The sequence below is a fragment of the Anolis sagrei genome, chromosome 4 (genome assembly GCF_037176765.1).
Source record: "Anolis sagrei isolate rAnoSag1 chromosome 4, rAnoSag1.mat, whole genome shotgun sequence".
In the NCBI taxonomy this organism is placed as follows: Eukaryota; Metazoa; Chordata; class Lepidosauria; order Squamata; family Dactyloidae; genus Anolis; species Anolis sagrei.
Window position 1 is genome coordinate 59,927,595 of NC_090024.1, and position 24,465 is coordinate 59,952,059.

The following is a 24,465-nucleotide window of genomic DNA, read 5'->3' on the forward strand; positions in this document are numbered from 1 at the left end:
GTGTTCTGGGCCGAAGCAAAGAGATCTAACTCCGGTTCGCCCCACGCCCGAAATAGTAGAGCTGCAACCTGTTTGTTCAGAGTCCACTCGTGACAAGCGAGGGGGTTTCTGCTTAAAAAGTCCGCTAACACATTCTGTTCCCCTGGCAGATGTATTGCCAAGAGATGAATGTCCCTGTCTATACACCAGTTCCACACCCTGAGTGTTATCTCTAGTAAACTCCTTGAATGGGTTCCTCCCTGTTTGTTCACATAATACATTACTGTAGTATTGTCTGTTACCAGTTGGACTACTTGATGCCTCAGAATTGGTTCGAATGCCTTCAGCGCCTTCTCTACTGCTAATAATTCTAACAGATTTATGTGGCATGAGGTTTCTACAGAAGTCCATGTCCCCTGGGTTGTTAACCCATCTACATGCGCCCCCCATCCTGTGAGTGAGGAGTCTGTTGTTAGGATTTTGGAAGGTTTGGGTTGATGAAAGGGAAGGCCAACACAAACATTGTGGCGTTCCGTCCACCATAAAAGGTGTTCGCGTTGTTGCACAGGCAAAGAGAGGCGCATACTGGAACTGTGTAACAACGGGTTGAAAACCGACAGGAACCAGGACTGAAGAGGTCTGAAATGTAGTCTTGCATGTGGAGTCACCGCAGTCGTCGACGCCATATGCCCTAATATTACTTGAATCTGTTTGGCCCTCACGACGTTTCTTTTTACAATTTGAAATATTAGACCCTGCAGTTTTTTGAAGCGGTCGTCGGGTAAGTATGCCTTTTGAGTCTCCGAATCCAAGAGTGCTCCGATGAACTGCATTCGTCTTGATGGGACGAGGTTGGATTTCTCCCAGTTCACTATTAGACCTAAGGACTGGAGGAGAAACAACGTTTTGTCGATATGCGATAGGAGTCTCTCTCTCGAATTCGATACAATCAGCCAATCATCAATGTATGGAAAAATCGTTATTCCAGATGTGCGGAGGTACGCCGCCACTGTGGCCATACATTTTGTAAACACCCTTGGTGCAGTAGCCAATCCGAAAGGCAAAACGTTAAAATGGAAGGCCTGATTACCGACCTTAAAGGCTAGGTATCTACGGTGTTGCTGATCAATGGAAACATGAAAATAAGCATCTTTTAAGTCTATCGATGCAAACCAAATATCTTTATTTAATAATGGAAGAATTGTCTTAAGTGAAACCATACGAAACTTTCTAGAATTTATAAAATTATTCACCCCTCTCAAATCCAATATCGGGCGTAAGCCACCTCCTTTCTTAGATATTAAGAAATAACGGGAGAAAAAACACTGTCCATACGCTGATGGTGATACTGGACTTATTGCTCCCTTAGATAGTAAGATCTTAATCTCTTCTAAAAGTGCGGGAGAAGGAGGCGTGGTCTTAATTAGACCGACAGGCGGCAAACTCTCAAACTCAATCAAATAGCCAATTTTAACAATTTGAAGCACCCAAGAGTCAGTAGTGATACTTGACCATGCATCATAAAAAGGGGCTAAACGTGCCCCAAAATAAGGTAACTCTGAACTAACAGTGTTCAGATTTTTACAAACAGTAAAGTTATAACTCTGCATTGAAACAGAAGGATTCAAAGTAGGCAAACTGGATTCCCCATTGCCTATGGGGAGAATGTCAAAAACGCTGCTTGTTTCCCCCTTGGCGGTTGGGCTTATTCTGGTAAGGCTGGAATCTGTTTCTTTGCCCGAAGGTTTGCTTTCGCGGAACATAAGGCTTAGTATTCAGAGGCGCACGTTGTCGCTGCTGGCCTCCATAAAAATTACCAGAATTTCTTCTAAAGTATGATGTAGACGACTGCCATCGAGGTTTTTGTTGGAAGTATCCTTGTCTTGGAAAGCCATATATCTGCATCGTCTTTTTCATTTCTTGATTATGTTTCAATTTGTCATCTGTCGTAGGATGAAAGAGCCCGTCTTCATGTAAAGGTAAGTGTTCTGCCAGAGTACGTCCTTCTTCTGACAAAGCTGACGCACGTAGCCAAGCATGCCTTCTTATTGAAGTAGCGTTACTGAAGATCTTCCCAGCAGTTTCAGCCATATGTTTGGCGAAATCCTTTTGGAACTTCGCCAAAAGTAGAGCCTCTGAGTGGAATGCTCGTGGAAAACGTTGTTCGTTTTCTGGAATGAGGTCTATGTATGGGATCACTTTATTCCATAAATGAGTCTGATAGGCGCTCATATAAGTGGCATAATGAGCCATCCTAGTAAAGAGTCCAGCGGCCATGTGGGCCTTTTTGCCCATAGCATCCACCTTTCTTCCTTCTTTATCAGAAGGGGTAGGATTTAACTTCTTGCCCTTTTGACCATTCACTACCTCGGCTATAACCGTATTAGGGATAGGCGGTCTAGCTATCCAGCTTGATGATGGTAAATCAATCCTATAAAGGTTGTCCACTTTCCTTGGGATTGCAGGGGTTAATGAAGGAGAACCTTCAACTGTTTTAGTAAGTTTTAATAAGTAAGGTAGTGCTGGAAGAGCGGTCGTAGTAACAGACTCCTGTTGTTCTGCAGGGAACATTGGGTCTTCCACTGACTCCGGTTGCTTTGGAGTTGGAAGATCAAGTGCACGGACCATTCTATTTATCAATGAAGTGAATTTTGTGTATTCCTCATTGAGAGCATCCTGCTCCATTTCACCATAATTATCTTGAATGGTATCCTCCTCCTCAGAGGATGGACATTCATCTACTTGTGGTTCCTGAACATGTGTGAGAGGTGACAACTGGTCCTGTAGAACTACTGGCTCGGAGGCTAAAGCGTGAGTCTTTTTAGCCCTAGTAGAATGCGTCTTTCTCTTTCGAGCCTGATCAATAGAGGGCACAGTAGTCCCATTGGTATTTAATGAGGGCCATTGCGTGATCATAGGAGCCCCACAGTAAAACATTTGTCCATTTGGCGCCATCTGCCAAACACCTCCTTGATTCATAAAGGGAGGTGGGGGTTGAAACTGCCCTCCTTGTATAAACATTTGGGAGGGCTGACACTGATTTCCCTGAATCATGCCTCCTTGACTCACAAAGGGAAGAAGAGGCTGGGGTTGACCCCCTTGGTTAAAACCTCCATAGGGCATAAATGGAGGCAGTGGCTGGCCTTGGCTACAAGGAATACTATTCTTCCAGCCTTGACTTCCCTGGTTCACAGCAGAGGACGAAGGTTGACAATGCCCATCCATCCATCTGGATGAATGGGAGTTACTTCCTGGGCCTTCCTGAGCCCTCCCTTTCTTGCCCTGTTTCCTTAAAGGGGAGGAGCCAGAGGAGGAGTCAGAGGAGGAGCTTGCTTCTCTCGGCGCCGAGCGGCTTCGACGCCGGCGTCCTCCGCTTTTCGCCATGCTGCGCGACGGCGCTCGGTCCCGAGCGCGTCGAGGAGGCGTCTGCAGCCTTCTGGCTGGGGAAGAGAGGGCCTCCGATACCGAAGCCACGGTATCGCTGGGGCCTTGGGCTAAAGCTGATGCCGATGCCGAAGCACCCAATGGCGTCAGGAGTTTTGGACATGCTTCGGAAGGTAATTGAAGGGTCGCCCCTTCATTTTTCTCCTCACTGTGCGTCACAGTCGCCATTTTATTCGGCTGGTGGTTTAGCATGGCCATTTCTCCCTCCTTAGAGGGGTTTTGAGGCTTCCTTGCTTGAGAATTTGGAGCCACTTCACCTCTTTCGGAGGGCTATTTATAGAGGAGAGGGGGGCGGGAGGGGCTGCTCCAACTGATTTCTTAGTCTCGTGAACTTTCCGTTGCTGCCGGCGCGAGCGCCGGATATTACCATATATGTGTAAATTGCAGTGACCACGCAGGGAAACTAATGGCAATGAACGTTGGGGTTACAATTCAGCAACTTTTCACCTGTATTAGTTGCAGGAAATACTTTCCCCTATTTCCAAAATACATGGGTCATCTAGAGCTTTATTTACCACCCCACTACTTTGCATTGACCCATGCTGTCATGCTTCTCCTAATTTCCCACTGCAAATAAATTCTATTGCATTATTTCATTTGTTGTTGTTGTTGTGTGCTAATGGCAACTTTACTTTAGGGTTCCTTGACAAGACTTCAGAGGAGGTTTGCCACTGCTTACCACTGAGCAGTCACTAATGCATTCACACTTGTGGGTTTGTATCTATGCAAAGACCTTTTATAGCACCTGCTAGAGCTGAGTGAGTGGATTAGTTTCTCAGAAAGAACTAATGAAGAGTAATTAATTATAGGGGAAAATCCAAATGACAATTTCCAAAGTATACCGTGCATTTTCACAATTATCCCAGTGCATCATTCTAAAGCATATATGGCATCTTGGCCCTATATGACATGCACAAATGCCTCATGCAGTAATATAGGAAAGGAAAGCAGGAAATTATTTCTTTTTCAACTCCTTACTTACCGTTATGTATGTTTTTGTTTTTCGATTTATGTTTAGTCATGATAGTCATGTATGTTTGTGTGATAATTCGTTTAGGTATATAATGTTAGGACATTTTGCTTGGGTATGTATATGTTTAGCTATGTTTAAGTATTTTTGTCTTTTTATTAAATATTCCAATAAAAAGTATGCTAAAGTCTTACACTTAACTGCACAAAGACTATACTGCAAAATTCTCAGCCTATCAAAAGTAGACACCCAACATGTATTTGATAGCTGTTGTTGTTATTATTATTATTATATATGTTATATTCATATATATATATATATATATGAATGAGATGTTATATACAATTTTTATAAAATAATTTTTATAAAATAAATTATTTCCATTACATTTCTAGAATCTGGGGTATCTCTATGTAGTTGCCCACCTAAAAATTTATTTATTTATCATGTCAGGAGCGAAACAAACAGTTGTATTTTTTAAAAAAGTTTGAAAACTTGGCATTCTATTAAATGTCCTTTAATAAAATGCCAAGCTGAACACTTGGAGTGCCTCTGGTGTTGCTATAAGAAGGTCCTCCATAGTGCATGTGGCAGGGCTCAGGTTGCATTGTAGTAGGTGGTCGGTGGTTTGCTCTTCTCCGCACTCGCATGTAGTGGACTCCACTTTATAGCCCCATTTCTTAAGACTGGCTCTGCATCTTGTAGTGCCAGAGTGCGGTCTGTTCAGTGCCAAGTTGCCCAGTTTTCTGCATGCCCAGCGACAGTCTCTCATTTGATATCACTCACGGATTAAGGTTCTGGGTTTTAGCCTGCCACTTTTGGACTCTTGCTTGCTGAGGTGTTCCAGTGAGTGTTTCTGTAGATCTTAGAAAACTATTTCTTGATTTAAGTTGTTGGCTTGCTGGCTGATATCCGAACAGGGGGTGGGCCCAAGATGTCACTGCTCTGGCCCTTTCACTATTAGTTGCTACTTCCCGGCAGATGTCAGGTGGTGGAGCCACATCCACTGTTTCAGCATGATGAGATGTGTTCCACACTGGGCATGCATACCCCGCAGCAGAGTAGCAAAGCGCAAGGGCAGATGTCTTCACTGTATCTGGTTGTGAATCCCAAGTTTGTGCCAGTCAGCTTTTGTATGATATTGTTTCTAGTGCCCACTTTTTGCTTGATATTCAGGCAGTGCTTCTTGTAGGTCAGAGAACAGTCCAGGGTAACTCCCAGGTATCTGGGTGTGTTGCAATGCTCCAATGGGGTTTCTTCCCAGGTAATCCTCAGAGCTCGAGATGCTTGTCTGTTCTTAAGATGAAATGCACATCTATGTTATAGATGGATTAGGAATCAGCTGGTTTTCCCTGTAATAGGCAGTAAGATAGAGCTTCGGAGAGCTTCTGTTCAACCATCTCAAAGCTGTTGCTTCTGGCTGCTTCTGGAGTTAGATAATCAGCCATCTATGAAGGCGTCGTTGCCCAGGGGACGCCCAGATGTCTTGCAATCCTGTGGGAAGGCTTCTCTCATGTCCCCCCTAAAGATAAGATATCTTAACCAAATGCTTCAAGTAATGCGAATAGGAATAACAGGTGTTAGTTCTGAATAGGAGAGTTTAAAGAAACTTGGTGGAAAACAGCCTCAAGCAAAAAAAAAAAAAAAAAAAAGGGGGGGGGAGGGAAGAAAGGAAATACCTGAAGGCATGCAACAGAACTAAGGAACCCAATTAGGTGAAAGCATTTAACTATAGTATAATATATTTTGAGAGGTTATTTTTTATTATCATTCCAGCAAAAGTACCCAATTTCATACAAGTTATAACAGCCTTTAATTAGGTGAACTGAGGTCTTGAATCAAAGTTATACAGAATAATTGGCTAGTATGGACTGAAATTTGAATTCTACAGTACCCATGGCCTTTGGGAATACAATGGGAAATATGACAGGGAGTAGTTTTTAGGAACAATGGTGATGATTCAAGAATTGTCTATTAGTATTCTAATTTTCCATTAGAAGAATGGAAGTAGCGCGTTCCATATTTCTGAACACTATAAAATGCTCGGATTCTTTCTTCTACTAACTGAGTTAAATTTATTATCAATGCTTTTTATTATGTTAAAGTCACTTATTTATGCATAGATTTCAGTTTCTCCTTTATCTTGGTCTTTTATTGTATCAGAAATAATTTCAAATGTCATAAAGTAAAACAAAATAAACTATAAAATGCAAATGAGAGAAAAGGATCAGCCAAAATGATATGTAACATGCAATATACCTCCCACAAACATCTAGCAAGCTTTAACCACAGATTTATTAGAGGACCTCTTGTGGCAGAAGACTCAACTGCCCCCAATACTAGGTTGGGGGGGAGGGTGATGACCCCCAGATCTGAAAAAACTGGATCACCAAGGCTTCTCAGCCTACTCAGGAATTGTCAATTTGAAATATGTGAAATGATAAAACACTAAGAAACATTAAGACAGCAATTATGAACTTTTCTGTGAATAACGAAGTCTGCATGCTGTCTATCATATGCATTTTTACTTGGTAGTAAGCGACAATGAACATAAGGAGGTCGTTTCTAAATATATGTTGGGCTTGAAAGAGTCTTTATATTCAAAGGATGTTTGAATGATGGATGACAAAAGTCATTTGAACACTCCCTGCAAACAGGAAAAATTAATAGCAATCTGACTATAAATGTTGAACCTCCCTCAGACACAATTTTAGGATCACCAGAGAATGACAGTCATGAATACTAAAGCATCTGTCATGTTGGGAAGCCCTTGTAATATATCCATTAATAACAGCATGGTGGTAGTTTGCTTTGGAAAGAACGGGCATAAAAAGTCATAGATTAAGAAAATTTATTTTTATTAGATTTTTTTCCAAAAGTTATTACAAAACCCCCAAATATTGACAATTAAGTTATCCAGTGCAAAATGGGAGCACCCTCTAAGTTTCCTCCTAAATTTGCTAGATCTAACATAAGAAGCTGCAACTTTTCTTGGACCAAGGGAGTCACACCAACTTACATCAAGTTTGAATGCAGACAGCAGAACTGCAGAGAATCAGAAACAGGCCTTCCATACTACAAGGTGCAAAACTAGGAAAAGATACAAAATATATCTTTTTTTTTTTAAAAAAAATCAAAAATATATACATTAAATAGTTCCACAGAAGGTCTATAATTTTCATGTGGTAAGAGGAAAATGAATTCCTGATTTTCCATATTATCTACCATTTCATTAGTTATAAATATGAACCAAAACAAAAGAGTTTATGTCTCCATCTTTAAAACATTTACTCTGCAGTTATGTTTTTTGTTCTTTGCCTTTTGGAGAAAACATCACATTATATGGCTGCCTTCTTTTAGGACGGGGGCAAGGAGCAAGATCTTCTTTTATATAACCTTAAAAGAAAAAGAAAAACGGAGAATTAATAGCTTTATCAAACAATTTTTGTAAGAAAAAGTACTAATGGAAGATTTTTTTTTTCTCCTTCAAAGTATATTGGCCTTTATGTTTGGAGACTGTTATGTTGGGGGGGGGGGGGTACTTCTGCCTGAATTAATATCTTTCCAGATCATCTTAAATGGAAAAAATATATAATATTTTTTACAAAATATCAGCCTGATGAAGAAGCTAATGGAACTTGAAAAACTTGTATGATGTTTTTGTGCATTTCTGGTTGGTCCAAGAAAGGCATAGATATTTTGTACATTTTTAAATGTTGCTTTGTTGTTGTTGTTCATTCGTTCAGTCGTCTCCGACTCTTCGTGACCTCATGGACCAGCCCACGCCAGAGCTCCCTGTCAGCCGTTACCACCCCCAGCTCCCTCAAGGTCAGTCCAGTCACTTCAAGGATGCCATCCATCCATCTTGCCCTTGGTCGGCCCCTCTTCCTTTTGCCTTCCACTTTCCCCAGCATAATTGTCTTCTCTAGGCTTTCCTGTCTCCTCATGATGTGGCCAAAGTACTTCAACTTTGTCTCTAGTATCTTTCCCTCCAGTGAGCAGTCGGGCTTTATTTCCTGGAGGATGGACTGGTTGGATCTTCTCGCAGTCCAAGGCACTCTCAGCACTTTCCTCCAACACCACAGCTCAAAAGCATCGATCTTCCTTCGCTCAGCCTTCCCTAAGGTCCAGCTCTCACATCCGTAGGTGACTACAGGGAATACCATGGCTTTGACTAGGCGGATCTTTGTTGTCAGTCTGATGTCTCTACTCTTCACTATTTTATCGAGACTGGACATTGCTCTTCTCCCAAGAAGTAAGCGTCTTCTGATTTCCTGGCTACAGTCTGCATCTGCAGTAATCTTTGCCCCTAGAAATACAAAGTCTGTCACGGCCTCCACGGTTTCTCCCTCTATTTTCCAGTTGTCAATCATTCTTGTTGCCATAATCTTGGTTTTTTTGACGTTTAGCTGCAACCCGGCTTTTGCGCTTTCTTCTTTCACCTTGATTAGAAGGCTCCTCAGCTCCTCCTCGCTTTCGGCCATCAGGGTGGTGTCATCTGCATATCTGAGGTTGTTAATGTTTCTTCCAGCAATTTTCACCCCAGCCTTGCATTCATCAAGCCCCGCACATCGCATGATGTGTTCTGCATACAAGTTAAAAAGGTTGGGTGAGAGTATGCAGCCTTGCCGGACGCCTTTCCCAATCTTGAACCAGTCTGTTGTTCCGTGGTCAGTTCTGACTGTTGCTACTTGGTCCTTGTACAGATTCCTCAGGAGAGAGACAAGGTGGCTTGGGATGCCCATCCCACTAAGAACTTGCCACAATTTATTATGATCCACACAGTCAAAGGCTTTAGAATAGTCAATGAAGCAGAAGTAGATGTTTTTCTGAAACTCCCTGCCTTTCTCCATTATCCAGCGGATATTGGCAATCTGGTCTCTGGTTCCTCTGCCTTTTCTGAACCCAGCTTGAACATCTGGCAACTCTCGCTCCATGTATTGCTGGAGTCTTCCTTGCAGGATCTTGAGCATTACCTTACTGGCATGAGAAATAAGGGCCACTGTACGGAAGTTTGAGCAGTCTTTCGCATTTCCCTTTTTTGGTATGGGGATATAAGTTGATTTTTTCCAGTCTGATGGCCATTCTTGTGTTTTCCATATTTGCTGGCAAATGGCATGCATCACCTTGACAGCATCATCTTTTAAGATTTTAAACAGTTCAGCTGGGATCCCGTCGTCTCCTGCTGCCTTGTTGTTAGCAATGCTTCTTAAGGCCCATTCAACCTCACTCCTCAGGATGTCTGGTTCTAATTCATTCACCATACCGTCAAAACTATCCTCAATATTATTATCCTTCCTATACAGATCTTCTGTATAGTCTCGCCACCTTCTCTTGATCTCTTCAGCTTCTGTTAGGTCCCTGCCATCTTTGTTTCTTATCATACCAATTTTTGCCTGAAATTTACCTCCAATGTTTCTAATTTTCTGGAAGAGGTCTCTTGTCCTTCCTATTCTGTTGTCTTCTTCCACTTCCATGCATTGCTTATTTAAAAATAGTTCCTTATCTCTTCTGGCTAACCTCTGGAATTGCGCATTTAACTGGGCATATCTCCCCTTTTCACTGTTTCCTTTTGCTTTCCTCCTTTCTTGGGCTACTTCCAGTGTCTCAGCAGACAACCATTTTGCCTTCTTGGTTTTCTTTTTCTTTGGGACGTACTTTGTTGCCGCCTCCTGAACAATGTCGCGGACTTCTGTCCATAGTTCTTCTGGGACTCTGTTTACTAAATCTAGTCCTTCAAATCTGTTCTTCACTTCCACTGTATATTCGCTAGGAATGTTAGTGAGATCATATCTAACTGGTCTGTGTATTTTCCCTGATCTCTTTAGTTTTATTCTAAATTGAGCAATAAGAAGTTCGTGATCTGAGCTACAGTCAGATGTTGCTACATTCTGCTATATGGCCAACACAGCTACTCCTGAATATGTGTATGGTTAATACATTTAAAATACTTATTCACTCTAATGAGAAAACTAAAAATGCATTAACAGTGCACATTACTCAAATCAATGGTTGAACACCCATTAAATTTCATCCGCTCTGGCATGCAAACTACACAGTGAATGAAAATATAGTGTGGCTTTCAATAAATCAAACTATATGTATAAGCATGTATAACTCTTTAGTAAGAGTTTTCCAAATTGTGTAATGGTGAGTTCTAAAAAGGAATATATTTCACAATGATCCTGCTTGTACTGCCACAACTAATAAACCCTTAACACATATCCTTTTCAGTAACAGACTTGCTTCCTCCAGTGGTAAAACATGAGCTGACATAGCTAGGTCCTTCATCTGTGCTAAAAATGGGGAAGGGCCTGGATTTGGTTATCATGTAGCCTGATGGGATATGGCTGCAAACAAAATTAAGCCCAAAGTACAAATGTAGTAATTGTGTCTCAGCATCTCTTTCTCCAAATTGACACTAAAATCCCTCAATTCTTTCTGCATGCAATACAGGTGATGATCTGTGCTCCAGATAGACAAGAGTGGGAGGAACAAGTATTATTTATAAGGAACATTTATTTATAAGGTACATTCAAAAGAGAATAGAATAGAATCACCATGGATTTTGCATGTTATGGAGTAGAGATGGGGTCTGGGGGAAAAAAAGGAAAAATGTGGGGGAAAAACAGGGGATACCTGCCATAGATGCAGGCAAAACATCAGGAGAGAATGCTTCTTGAACATGACCATACAGCCCAGAAAAATCACAACAACCCAGTTTTTTTCCGTTTTCTTCCAAAGCCATTTTCCCCTGGAAAAACTGAAAAGTGTGTAGAATATATTATTTTGAATCATGTATCTACCATATGACATGACATTCCAACTACTGTATGTAACATGAAGACCTTGATGAAAGATTTTTTAGATTTTTTTTATTTCTATACACTTTCTATCCCCAATTTTTCCAGGAAAAATGGTTTTGGAAAAAAATGTGAGGAAAACGATTTTCTCCCCAATTTTTCTGGGTTTTTTCCAGGCCTTCCCATCTCTACTATGGAGTATTAAAGAAGTGCAGAGCTAATCTCCTATGGACTCTTATGTCTGGACTTCAAATAGACCACAGACTTTACCCATACATGTACTGTAGCCGGTAGTAAAAATCAAGCCTTTGAAACACATTTTCTCATCTTAGCTGTTCATGTGATACATTTATCTTCAAACTACCTCAACAGTTCCCTTTTCCCAAAATATAAGTCATTAATTCTATTCTCAGGTACATGGACAGCTAAGTAAAGGAAGCCTTTGTTAAGTATTTGAAACATAGGAAACAATTTCAACTGCTGTTACTTAAAAGTAGAATAACTTTTTTTTCCAGTAGTAGACTGTGAATTGGTACTTCAAATTCATTACTCATTACTCATGGATGGCCATCTTATTGATCTAAAATAAAATTAGCAGAGATAAATTTAACATAAAGGAGACAGAACTCTTTGATTCATATATCCATTATTTTATAAACCTACCTCTTTCAACACACATTTGGGTAGAAGGGAATCCAACCTCCCAGAAATTTTCAGGTGTGTCAGGAGGAATATAGCGAGATCGATGCCTTGAACAGGTTGCTATTTTCTTCTCCCTTTCTGCTTCAGGGTAATCTGCATAAAACTAAGAGACATTTCAGAATCTTGGTAAAAAGAAATAACAACATAAACAAAGAAGTAGTAACGACCCACTCCTGAGCATATGCCAATCTGCAACAAGTCACAAACTACATCTTGAGGTTTTTGAGTTCTTTAACCTATCCTGTCATCTACATCAGTTTGTCTTTATTTTTTCAGATGCAAAATGATGTCCATGCATTACTTCTGTTTCTGCAAACATGTTTTCTGCACAAGTAGTATAGACCACTGCTTCTTAAACTGTGGATCTTGGTCCCAATGGGGTCTGCTTAGCGCAATGTTGGGGTCACAAAAATTTGGCAACAGTAAAAGGTTTTTGAATACCACAATTTACACAAATTTATTAGCAACAGCGTTCAGTGTTTATTGGAATCTACAGAAAATTTTCAGCTGTACTCCACAAAAAAGGAAAATCAGCCTCTTTAGCAAGCCTTGCAATTGCTGATCAGTAAATGTTTGATTTTTATACCTATTTTATATTTATATCCCTGGGATCATGTAAAAAATATTGAGTAGAAAGAGGTTGTGAGTGAAAAAAGTTTTACAAGCCCTAATATGTCTGTCATCCATCTCTATGAACTGTACGGCCACTTCTAGAGTACTGAAATCTTATGTAGAAATACCTTTTACATGTGTACTTATATAGGGAGCCGTGGTGGCACAAAGAGTTAAATCCATGTGCCTTTTGAAGTGCTGACCTGAAGGTTGGCGGTTTGAATCCACGAGATGGGGTGAGCTCCCATCTGTCAGCTCCAGCTTCCCATGCGGGGACATGAGAGAAGCCTCCCACAAGATGATAACATATCCAGGTAGCCCCTGGGCAATATCCTTGCAGACGACCAATTCTCTTACACCAGAAGCTACTTGTTCTCAATTCGCTTCTGACACAATAAAAAATTATACTTATGTATAATTCTAAAAATTTTAATTAAAGCAACTGACCCCCTCTACTCTCTCCACCACTGTGCCACTTCTAGCTTTTTAAAATTTCTGGGTGGGAAAATGGCAGTGGTGGGCAGGCCAAATTGACCTCTTGAAGTAATGCTGGTGTTTTGCCCTCTCTGCACAATCCATGGGTGATATCAAAATCCATAGTTTTGAACTCCCAAACTGCCCTTGACTCATAGATGAGGTCGACTTATACATGAGTATATACAGTATGTTATCATGAGTACTTATTTTGTGCAATAACTTGTGACTGTACAATCTAATAATGTTGTTGTATTTTTCTCTTAATCATGGTTAGAATAAGAAAAATAAAGAAGCACATACGTAAATTCTCCCTCTCCTCATACATTTATTCCTGTGCCGTGCCTCAAGTATGATATAACTGGTGGTAATGCTAACTAAAGTTAATTATAACTGAGTGGCAAATCTACTTAGAACACTTTAACTTAACCATGCACAGGTCTAGTTCTCTGACTAAAAGAAACATGAATTCATATTCATGAAGACAGTGAGGCTGCATTTAACCTCCCAAACAGAGATGAAAGACTGTGAACATTATGCTCATACCACATCAGAGAAATGACTCTCTTATTTAATTTTTTGGTATTGTAGCTTTCTTCATGCAAACCCTTTAATTATTCAGGGTATTCAAGTATTAGGTAAGCAATTTATACAATATCCCAAGAGTCCTTCTCTCAGTTATTTCTCTTGGATGTGGCTGATTCATCTTCTCTGCTCAAGCAAAAAGTAACATTAATGGGAACATTCAGGTACTAAATGTCTGGGCTACTACACTTCATTATAGCTATAATGGAAAGCATTCCTGCAGTTGTTAGCAGTTATTATAGCAGTACATTATAGCAGTACTTTAATTAAAAAATACCCAAAGAGATGTGTATAAGAACATATGGATGAGAAAAAGTGTTTGCAAAATCATACATCAGGTAGGAACAAGATTTAAAATAAGAAAGGTTTCAGGTATGTTACCTGTTTAACCATATGCCGCTTCCCTCCCCAAAAAGTGAACTGAATCATAGAATCATAGAATTGGAAGAGACCTCATGGGCCATCCTGTCCAACCCCCTGCCAAGAAGCAGAAAAATCACATTCAAAGCACCCCTGACAGAAACCTTCTAAAATTCATTAAGACAAACATGAACTGATACTATGGTGTAACTTATCAGCTACCAGATATTATAAATGATCCACAAACTTGGAATTCCACTCCTCAATATGTTCATGATTAATCTGCAAGGGGGCACATATAAGGCCTCATTTCTTGCTAAAGTATTTCCTAACCGAAGACAAGGTGCTTAACAAAAAAGGGCAGAAAATTAATCAAAAAGAATCAGTGGGAAGAACATTTAAACATAAATGCGGTTCAGTGTAAAAACAGGTATAATCATGCACATCAGGGCAAAAAAAGTCCCAATGTCATATATTCACTCATAGGATCTGAACTGGCAGCGATTGGCCTGGAAAAGAATTTTGGGAATGTGGCAGATAGATGAGAAAATGTCTACCCGATGTGCAGCTCTTATGGAAAGAGGCTGATAATTCTTGGGGGAGGGGAGCTGAAAATGTTTCTCATAATTTGACACTGGGGACCATTAGGAAAGAAATAAAAAATTAAATTGCCAATTCAGAGCCAACAGGACTGAACCTTTACCTCTCTGCTTCTCTTTAACAGGTTCTATAATAATTAAAACATAAAAGAACATGACCCATCTAACTTAGGCATTTATCCATCACCTTCATCAGATTATTTCATGTTTTCCACAGCCTCTATTAAAGCATTATGCAGACATTTCATAAAGGATTTTATATTTCTACACCTACAGAATGTTTCCCTTGTATGATACTCATAACCATGTCTTATTTTAAGAATATACTTAGTTGAGGAACTATGCATCTCCGAAAAGGAATTCAACGATTAATCTCCTCAACAAGTTAAACAGCATCTGTTACATTAAAAACATAAAAGCAATAATAATGGGATATATATGTGCAGTTTGTTTCCAAAAGGTACTAAATCAACAAATAAAAAAGAAAAATGAGTTATAGGTGGCAGCACATTGTTGGCTAGGAGCAGAATATTATGTAGAGATCAAAACTACCAGAATGTATCAAATCACTTCAGTACAGCGCTTGGAAAATTGCATTTTATAGCTAAAGAATGCGTATCCTTAACACATTTTTTCAATTCTTATAAACTTTGTCCAGTTGGATTTGGTACCTTTTGGAAACAAACTCCATATATATCTTAGTATAGACTTACCAGTACCAGCCTATAGTGGCAGTTTATCAGCCTGTTTGTTTAACAGCAACAGAAGGGATGTCAGAGACAACAATTTTCTTCAGTAGCGACATGCTAAAAGTAGTCTGTTTTGTTTGTTTATTCCCTCTGCAGCTTTGCCCAGCTTATCAGCTATCCAACCAAAGCAAAGGTATTCACTGCATGCTCTTTACACCAATCAAAATCAATATCTTTAACTATGATTTCAACCCATGTACATTTTAGTCTTTTAGCTGCCTGCCATCTGAATTACATCACCCTAAGTACTGGCTAGGAGGGCTATTCAATCTACTTGACAACTGGTAAGGGTTATTATAGATCAGTTTTGCTCACATCTCACAGGGCAAAGCTAGAAACACTGGCATTCTCGCCTCTTATCTTGTTTATATTTGAGTAAGAATTTCCCTAGCCTTATGCTGAAGTCAGTTTTTTTGCTGATACATATACAGATTCTCACAGATCTCTTACAAATTCTCACAGACCTAGCTTCCTGTTTTGCCAGTATCTCTTTTACCATATATTTTCTATTCTATAGGATTTACTAAGTCACATCTTGCACTTTAAAAGTAAATTTCCAGATTACAATGCTGGCAACTGAATAATGTTGCCAGTAGTACTATATATTGGTATACTCGTGATGAACCCATACTTAGAATATTGTGTACAATTCTGGTCACTGGACCTGAAAAAAAAAGATGCTGTATAGTTGGAAAAGATACAGAGATGGGCAACCAAAGATTGGGAAAATTCTTCTGCAAAAAGAAAGTAATAACCATTATAACTTATTTGCTTAGGAGTTTATCAGAAGGGGCAAACAAATCACAATTACAGAAAGACAACAGCGACTTTGCCTTGGCGTTAGTTATTATTTAACACTTAAATTTATTTAGCATCTAGACATTTTCCAGCCATCTTTTCAATGTGTTTCAATGCAGTCTTTAGGACATTGTATCTAAATGTCCTTTAGGATTATTTTGTTTTGTTTGGCAGCTTGACAGTCCTAGGGTTCTGAAAATAACATGCAGTATCTCCTTACTGACCTAAAAAATAGCTAAAAACCCCACAAAGGCGCACACGCAAAGGCTCACTATAAGGCTTCCAAGTGCATTAAGCAAGGCAAGAATTTTAATCCCCACTGCTGATGTATGTAGGATATGTTGTCCTTCAAGCCACAGTCCTTGTCAAACTGTGCGATACAGACATTGCACAGTAACACTGTGTTTATTCATCGTGAAGTCTCTATCTCAATGTTCCAATTTAACTAGAAATTTGACAGCCTTGTAAATTGCAAACACATCCTGGATCAAAAAAGTGACGAAGAAACCCACCAAATGGTAATTATCAAGAAGGGAGGAAATTCTTCTTCCAGTAAGGAAAATGTATTAACATTATAATTCAAAATAATAGTTAAACAGAGTAAAAAATTTAAAGTCTTGTTTATGCACGTAAACCCTTCATTTGACAACTGCAGGATAAAAATGAACCACAAAACTAAAAACACGGCATAGAATATTTCTTACATTGCCCTCAAGACTATGTTTTCCAATAGAAGCAATTCACATATTCAGCTGAGTATTTTCTTCACAATTTTTGGTCTGTTTGGAACAGATCAGAGGGGGAAGAAAAGCCTAAGAAAACTTCCCAATATCTTGTCGAAGGCTTTCATGGCCGGAATCACTGGGTTGTTGTAGGTTTTTTCGGGCTATATGGCCATGGTCTAGAGGCATTCTCTGACGTTTCGCCTGCATCTATGGCAAGCATCCTCAGAGGTAGTGAGGTCTGTTGGAACAGTTCCAACAGACCTCACTACCTCTGAGGATGCTTGCCATAGATGCAGGTGAAACGTCAGGAGAGAATGCCTCTAGACCATGGCCATATAACCCGAAAAAACCTACAACAACCCACTTCCCAATATCCTTTTTCTACAGCAGAGGAAAGCAAAGTAAAATCTCTAAAACAAATGTACAAGAGTTCCGGAATTCAGAGCTATATGGAATTTTGCTAAATTACTTCCAGTCCAAAACACAGGGCCATGCACCGGCTTTTTCAATCTACAAAGATGCGATCAAGCTTGCAGAATGACAAATGCAAGCCCAAATTACCTGTCAGAACGCATCTCCCCCTATGAACCATCACTGAGATTACAATCCTCCGGGGAGGCCCTGCTTTCCGTCCTACCATTGTCACAGATACGATTGGCGGACGAATGACAGGGCCTTCTCGGAGAATGCTCCCCAGCTATGGAACTCCCTTTCTGGTGAGATCAGGTCAGCCCTCTCCCTCCTGTCCTTTAGAAGGATGGTAAAAAGTTGGCTGTGGGACCAAGCTTTCGGGACAGGGCAATAGGAAAGATGACCAGGCCAATTAGATTTGATACGGATGACTAGGACAGTTTTAAATGGTGTATTTTAATATTTTGATAAATTTTTTTTTAATGTTTATGTACTGTATGTGAATTTGTGTCCCGGCATTGAATGTTTGCTGTGTATATGCTGTGCTCCGCCCTGAGTCCCCTTCGGGGTGAGAAGGGCGGAATATAAATGTTTTAAATAAATAAATAATAAATAGTAGAGACAAACACATTGGTGCTACTCAGTGCAGCAAGTTTAGTAGCATCAAGTGAACAGCAGAGGTGTCTCTGGCTTTTTAAATGGTAGCATATTCCCTAGTAAGATCAAAGACTGATTCTTCCCACCAGGAAGTGATGCTAACCTGGATGCAGAAACTGGCCTATATATTCATAATAATAGGTGACACAGGTAATAAATCAGCTCATAATATGTGACACAGGTAATAAATCAGCTACAAGTTACAGAACACGAACTAAACATATGTGACTAGTCATCATGTCATAATAGGCATTACTAGAAAAGTGCCTGATAAAAATATAGTAGGAACCAAGAAAAAACACATGTTCACACAACCATTTAAAAACAAATGACCTAACAGATAGTTGGTTCAGGACAGAATAAAAGTAACCCTTCATAGCCTAAATGAAATTACTGTCACACAATAGAGCAAAGGAGTTTTTTTTTAAAAAAGGACATATTTATCAATGTTTGCTAATCTGTATAGTGAAATATAAGGCACCAATTCATTTCTCATACAATAGAAGAGCCATACCATCTTTCTACCTTTCTTGTGTATCTCCAAAGAAAACTGTCTGACTTCCTTCAAAAAAAAAAAAAAGAAAAAAAAAGAAAAAAAAAGAAAAAAAAGAGAGAGATACAGCCTAAATAAGAACCGTATTTATAAAAGTATAGTATAATATCAAATTCTGTGTACTCTTTGGACATTTCCTTATGCTGTCAAAAGGGCATTTGAAAATCACAGGTACTAACCTCAGTGCTCATACTGAAAGATATCTAAGTATAATGCTCTAGCTTTAGTCTGATTCATAGGCCTTCTGTCTCTCATTCCATCATTTTGGTTCTGTGATGCTGCTCACATTCCACAGGCTTTTATGAAAACATCCATCTTAGATTGTTTATACTAAAAGTTTCTTCCAATAAATGCCTAATAGTTCTGTCCCTAAATCTTACAGTTTCTTTACTATTCAAAAAGTTCTCCCAAGTGTTTCCAATCTTGAAGTTACTACCGTGAGTAACTTGCCAAAAGGTAAGAAGAACCAAATTCCTGGAGAGAAAAAGCCCAGCACTGTGCAGAGACAGGAAATTAAAATTGTTCACACAAAAATCTTGGCATAAGACATAGAGCTGCTTTCTGTCCTGTTTTTGTTTTGTTTTTTGTTCAAGTCTTCTAGATTTCACATATTTTGGGAAGAGAGAATTGGGTTTGACAGTGGGCTATAAATAAAGTTGTGGGTAATTTGGGAGACTAACAAAACTTTTATCAATCTTCTTGTTAAAAACAAGTTTCTGTTTGAAAAAAAATACAGATATCTCTTTTTAAACGTAACAAACTAGATATGAAAAATGTTTAATAATGAAAGCTAAAACTGTAATAATTGTATCTATCAGGAATTATATAAGATTGATTTATGCCCCCCCCCAAAATGATGTAGGCCAGGCATGAGCAAACTTCAGCCCTCCAGGTGTTTTGAACTTCAACTCCCACAGTTCATAACAGCTTGTTATGAACCTGGAGGGCTGAAGTTTGCCCTTGCCTGATGTAGACTAAACAGATGAATCGCGTTTGCTCTTGGATATCATTTGTATCAAGATGCTTTGTGAGATCCAGTAACTTCAAATGGAAAAGTATGTGCTTAAGTCTGAAAAACAGGTGGTAAAATTATTTGTATCTTACATTTGCATAATCATGTAATATAGTTGGCTCTTTGCATTTGATTGTTCACAATTTGATTGATTTGGTCTCTCTAGAAATCTCTCAGTCCTCCAGATGAATTCTATGATCAAGTTCCACTGCACATTTACCACAGAGTTGCAGCCATAAAGATTCCATAGAAAAGAACACCTCTCTAGGAATCTCTAGGTCAGTGGTTCTCAACCTGTGGGTCCCCAGGTGTTTTTGCTTCCAACTACCAGAAATCCTGGCCAGTTTTTTTTTCTGTATCAGGAGTGATTTTGAGAAATTGTAAGGCTTCTGGTGTGAGAGAATTGGCCATCTGCAAGGACATTGCCCAGGGGACACCCGGATGTTTTGATGTTTATCATCCTTGTGGGAGGCTTCTCTCATATCCCTGCATGGGGAGCTGGAGCTGACAGAGGGAGCTCAACTCACTCTTCCCAGATTCAAACCGCTGACCTGTCAGTCATTAGTCCTTCTGGCACAAGAGTTTAATCCATTGTGCCACCAGGGGCTCCAATTCCAAAAATCCTAACAGCTGGTAAACTATCCCAGCCAGTTTACCAGCTGTTAGGATTTCTGGGAGTTGAAGGCCAAAACATATGGGGACCCACAGGTTGAGAACCACTGCTCTAGGTACTCCGGAACAACGTTTAGTGAAAGCTGATCATAGACCTAGAGCTTCCTATAGAGCTGTTCTGTTAGTAAAAGAAAAACAATGTTTATTTATCTCTTTTTCACTTCTACGGGAATCTTGTGCCCCGAACCCTGAGGTGTATAATGTAGAAAAACAGCCACTGTCATTTGGATCAGGCAACTGTTACGTATTAAAGGATCACATTGGCCTCTCCAATGAAGGGCTGCATATTGCTGTCATGTGCCATTTTTATTTTTATTTTTTTGTCCCTGATGCTTCCCAGTCCTTCTAGGAGACAAAGAAGATGGCCAATTCTGTCATGTTTGGAACCTCTTTGGGCCATTTCAAGTTTCAAGCCTCTTCTGGTTGGAAAAAAGGCATCTCTTGGGTCTAAAATTGCCAAGGAAAGGACTAAAACATGCCTAAAAGTGAGTGGATTACAAAATATTTGGAGGTTTGTGTGTGTGTGCTGCCTCTCCACCCCAATCTAAATACAGCAAGAAAAAATATCCAGCAATATCAAAAACTACACAAGGGAATTCAGGGGCTTTCTTTCTAGTTTAGCCCCACACTATTCAAACAGCAACTCAGGGAATCTCATCCTCCCCATGAGCAGAACAGACACAAAGTGCAAATCAAAAGAGGAAGCTGTGTCCAGGAGAAATGCCTGGGAGAATTCACAAAAATCTGGCAGTATTTATATGATCTATCATTGTACAGGTCAAAACTCATGTGTGACTAAAGAAAGGCCAATGGATTGGATCAAGTAAGCTATTCCCTGCCTCTTCCTTCCTAAGGTACTCTGTCTTATCTAAATGTCTCTATGGGTCCGTGGGGTGTGATTTCGGCGGTAGTCCAGGGAAAAGATGGACTGCAGGGTGGAAGCATCCTCTGTTAGAGAGCTCCAACTTTCAAGGTTGATTGTAACTATAAAGTTTTATTTCCCATTCCAGTTCTCTACACCAGGGCTTCTTAAACATTTCCATCCCTTTTGGCCCAAGGAATGTTTATGTGTCCCTGGGTATGTAGGTATATATTAAAACAGGTATAAAACTAAAACATTTATAAATAACAAATCAGCAATTGCAGGGCTTGCTAAACACACAGATTTCCCTTTTTATAAAGAACAGCTGAAGCCTCTCCTACAGAGTCCAATGTAAACACTACATTTACCACAGACTTGTGATAATGTTTTAAACAGCCAGCAGATGATGTTCAGAAAACCTATAGTGTTGTCAAATTTTTTGAGACCTCAACCATGAGCAAAGGAGACCCACATTTAGGGTTGGGAACCATGTTTAAGAACAAGCCCTGTTCTACACTACACTTCAGGGCCCTCTAATCCACAAAGGAATCTTCTCCAAGTGGGACAGATGAGGATGCAAGTGGGGTTAGTATCCGCCATTTTTCTTGTGTCTGCAATCATCTGGATCAAATTCATAGAATTTCAGAGTCAGATGAGATCCGAGAGGTAATTTTATTGATCTACAGCAGGCATGGGGAAACTTTGGCCCTCCAGTTGTTTTGGATTTCAGCTCCCACAATTCCTAAGAGCCAGTAACACAAAAAGTGGCTCACAACACTGCAAGGCAGTTGGAACCAATACAGCTAAAATCCCTTTCCTTGTGATTCCCACACATTCATGCTGGTCAAGAGAGAACAGCCCTCTAATGGTTAAAAAGGCTACAATGACATCTCCCCCTCCTGAATAAGTGTATCCAGTTCTTTCATCCATCTACATATGGCTTTCTTTCAAGGCCATCCACCAACTTGATCACTTCATCCACTATATATGCTATTATTTCTACATGCTTCTTCAAAAAATATGTTACTCAGAACTGGAGATAGTGATGCAGAAGTGGTTTCATTATATACAAGCGATTGATCAGGTGGACTCATAGGTCTTAACGTATAATATGGTTATTGCACCATTTCCCAAGATCATATTATAGATCGGTTTCTTTACACTTGAAATTCAGAGAACAGGTACATTACAGGCCAAAAAACAAAACACAAGATTTATTGTATCACGGGAAATAGATTACTTACTATTTCACATTCTTTACAAGTATGACCAGCTAATTTTCTCCTTTCTTCTTTCTTCCGCACAACCTCAATGTGAGGGAAATCTAATACAGTATTCCTTCTGAAAAGACAAGCATTGCAAAGATCTAAGCCTTTGAAGACTGTATTTTGTATAAAGAAACTATTGATTTAACATTTCATCAAGTTACATAATTTTGCATATGGTTTGTGATTAGATATAACACATTCCTTTGCCTTTCATCTTCCTTATTCCATAAATATTGGAAACAGATTCTGTACATGTACAAGCACATTACAATTCAGTAAAAACAAGAGCAGAGAAATGCCATAATGCAAGCAATTTTTGATAAAAAGAATAAAAATAGCAGACAGCTAATATTGATTTATCTTAGCTGTCTACTAAAACTAAAATGACAAAGCTTATATTGCTATAAAGAAAATCACTTGAGAATATGGATTTACAGAGGAAAATAGGAAAGAACACATTGATTTTATCATACAAAATTGGCAAGTGCTCCATCCTTATACTTTGTGTTTTCCCACTCAATTTATATTCGTTAGAAAGCTTTATTAATTTTCATTTTTCTTTAAACAACATGCTTCCAATTTTGTCATCTTCACTTGCCCAGGTTTTTTCATACTGTAGAAACCTGATTGCACAAAAGATAAATGGTCGCAAATATTTTACACGTACCTTTCATCACTTTTAAAATATGGCTCCACAAAAGCCTTCTGTTTGATTTTATCTTGTTTGTCTTCTTTCCCTAAAATAGGTAAATAACATGCCATACATTTAAACACTGCTAAAAAGCCCAATGGTATAATAAACTGTAGAAATTGGCTGTCTAAAGATGCCTCCTTTCTTGAAAACAATAGTTTTTTCTCCCTTGAATATCAATTCCAGGTTGTTGAGGGAGGAGACAAAAACATAAAGTACTCCATGTTGTTGAAGGCTTTCATGGCCAGAATCACTGGGTTGCTGTGAGTTTTCCAGGCTGTAGAGCCATGTTCCAGAAGCATTCTCTCCTGATGTTTCACCCACATCTATGGCAGGCATCAACCTCACAACCTCCGAGGATGCCTGCCATAGATGTGGGCAAAACATCAGGAGAGAATGCTTCTGGAGCATGGTCATACAGCCCGGAAAACACACAACAACCCAGTGATTCCGACCAAGAAAACCTTTGACAATACAATAAAGTATTCCTCTCAAACAGGCATTCAAACTTGCCCTCAGCCCAAGTAGGTTACCAATAATATAAACAAAATAAAAGTTAACAAATACTCTGCAAATTTTTCTTGACTGATGGCATCTTCTTATTTTCTTCCTCTTCCTCCTCAAAAGACTCTTCATTGTTACATCCTGGAAGCTTGTCATCTTCTAAGTAGGACTTATATTCTTCATGTGTTGTCCGGTCAAATATTTCAGATAAGGTATCATTCTTTCTTTTCTCTCCTTCTACAAACATAAGTAGTAATGATGACTACAATCATCCTTGAAAATAGAAGCTATAAAAGATAACTATAAAAGATAAGTGACAGTGAACGCCCCGAACGCAGAACTGCCATCATTGCAAGGGAGCTGGGACGCTTCAACATCGACATAGCAGCCCTTCAGGAGACCCGGAGAGCAGGAGAGGGACAGCTGAAGGAAGAAAAAGGAGGCTACACCTTCTTCTGGAAGGGACTGCCCGAAAAAGACCAAAGAATGCACGGAGTTGGCTTTGCCATCAGGAATGATCTGGTGAAACATCTGTCCGAAGCACCCACTGGCATCAACGAACGACTCTCAACCCTCCGAATCGATCTTGCCAAAAACCAACGGGCAACCATCATAAGTGCCTATGCACCAACACTAGATGCTGACGAAGACATCAAGGAGAAATTCTACTGTCAGCTGGACACCGTCCTATCAGGGATACCTAAGGAGGACAAAATCATTCTCCTGGGGGACTTCAATGCAAGAGTCGGGCGAGACTTCGACCTGTGGCCAGGGACCATCGGAAAAGACGGGGTTGGAAACAGCAACTCGAATGGCATCCTGCTTCTCACCAAATGTGCGGAGCACAACCTTGTCATCACCAACACGCTCTTCCGCCAGAAAAACAAGTTCAAGACATCATGGAAGCACCCCCGGTCAAAGCACTGGCACCTCTTAGACTATGTAATCACACGTGCCAGAGACCGGCGTGACGTACTCCTCACAAGAGCCATGACAGGTGCTGACGACTGCTGGACCGACCACAGGCTAATCCGA

The 24,465-nt window shown here is 39.8% G+C and overlaps 1 protein-coding gene across 6 annotated transcripts in view; it reads right to left on the reverse strand.

Annotated features, from left to right (window-relative positions):
• Positions 1-7,234: 7,234 nt before the first annotated feature.
• Positions 7,235-24,465, reverse strand: part of RBBP8 (RB binding protein 8, endonuclease) — a 60,996-nt gene continuing 43,765 nt past the window's right edge. For 4 of the 6 annotated variants that reach the window (XM_067467449.1, XM_067467450.1, XM_067467452.1 and 1 more), the window contains 5 exons: positions 23,494-23,667; positions 22,903-22,972; positions 22,212-22,308; positions 11,860-12,001; positions 7,235-7,789 (listed from right to left, as the gene is read on the reverse strand). In XM_067467449.1, coding sequence (XP_067323550.1) covers positions 7,692-7,789; positions 11,860-12,001; positions 22,212-22,308; positions 22,903-22,972; positions 23,494-23,667 — 581 coding nt within the window. In that variant the 3' untranslated portion in view covers positions 7,235-7,691. Of the gene's footprint in view, positions 7,790-11,859; positions 12,002-13,950; positions 14,047-22,211; positions 22,309-22,902; positions 22,973-23,493; positions 23,668-24,465 lie in introns of those variants that run through there. The other 2 variants (XR_010909810.1, XM_067467451.1) reach the window with 2 other exon arrangements.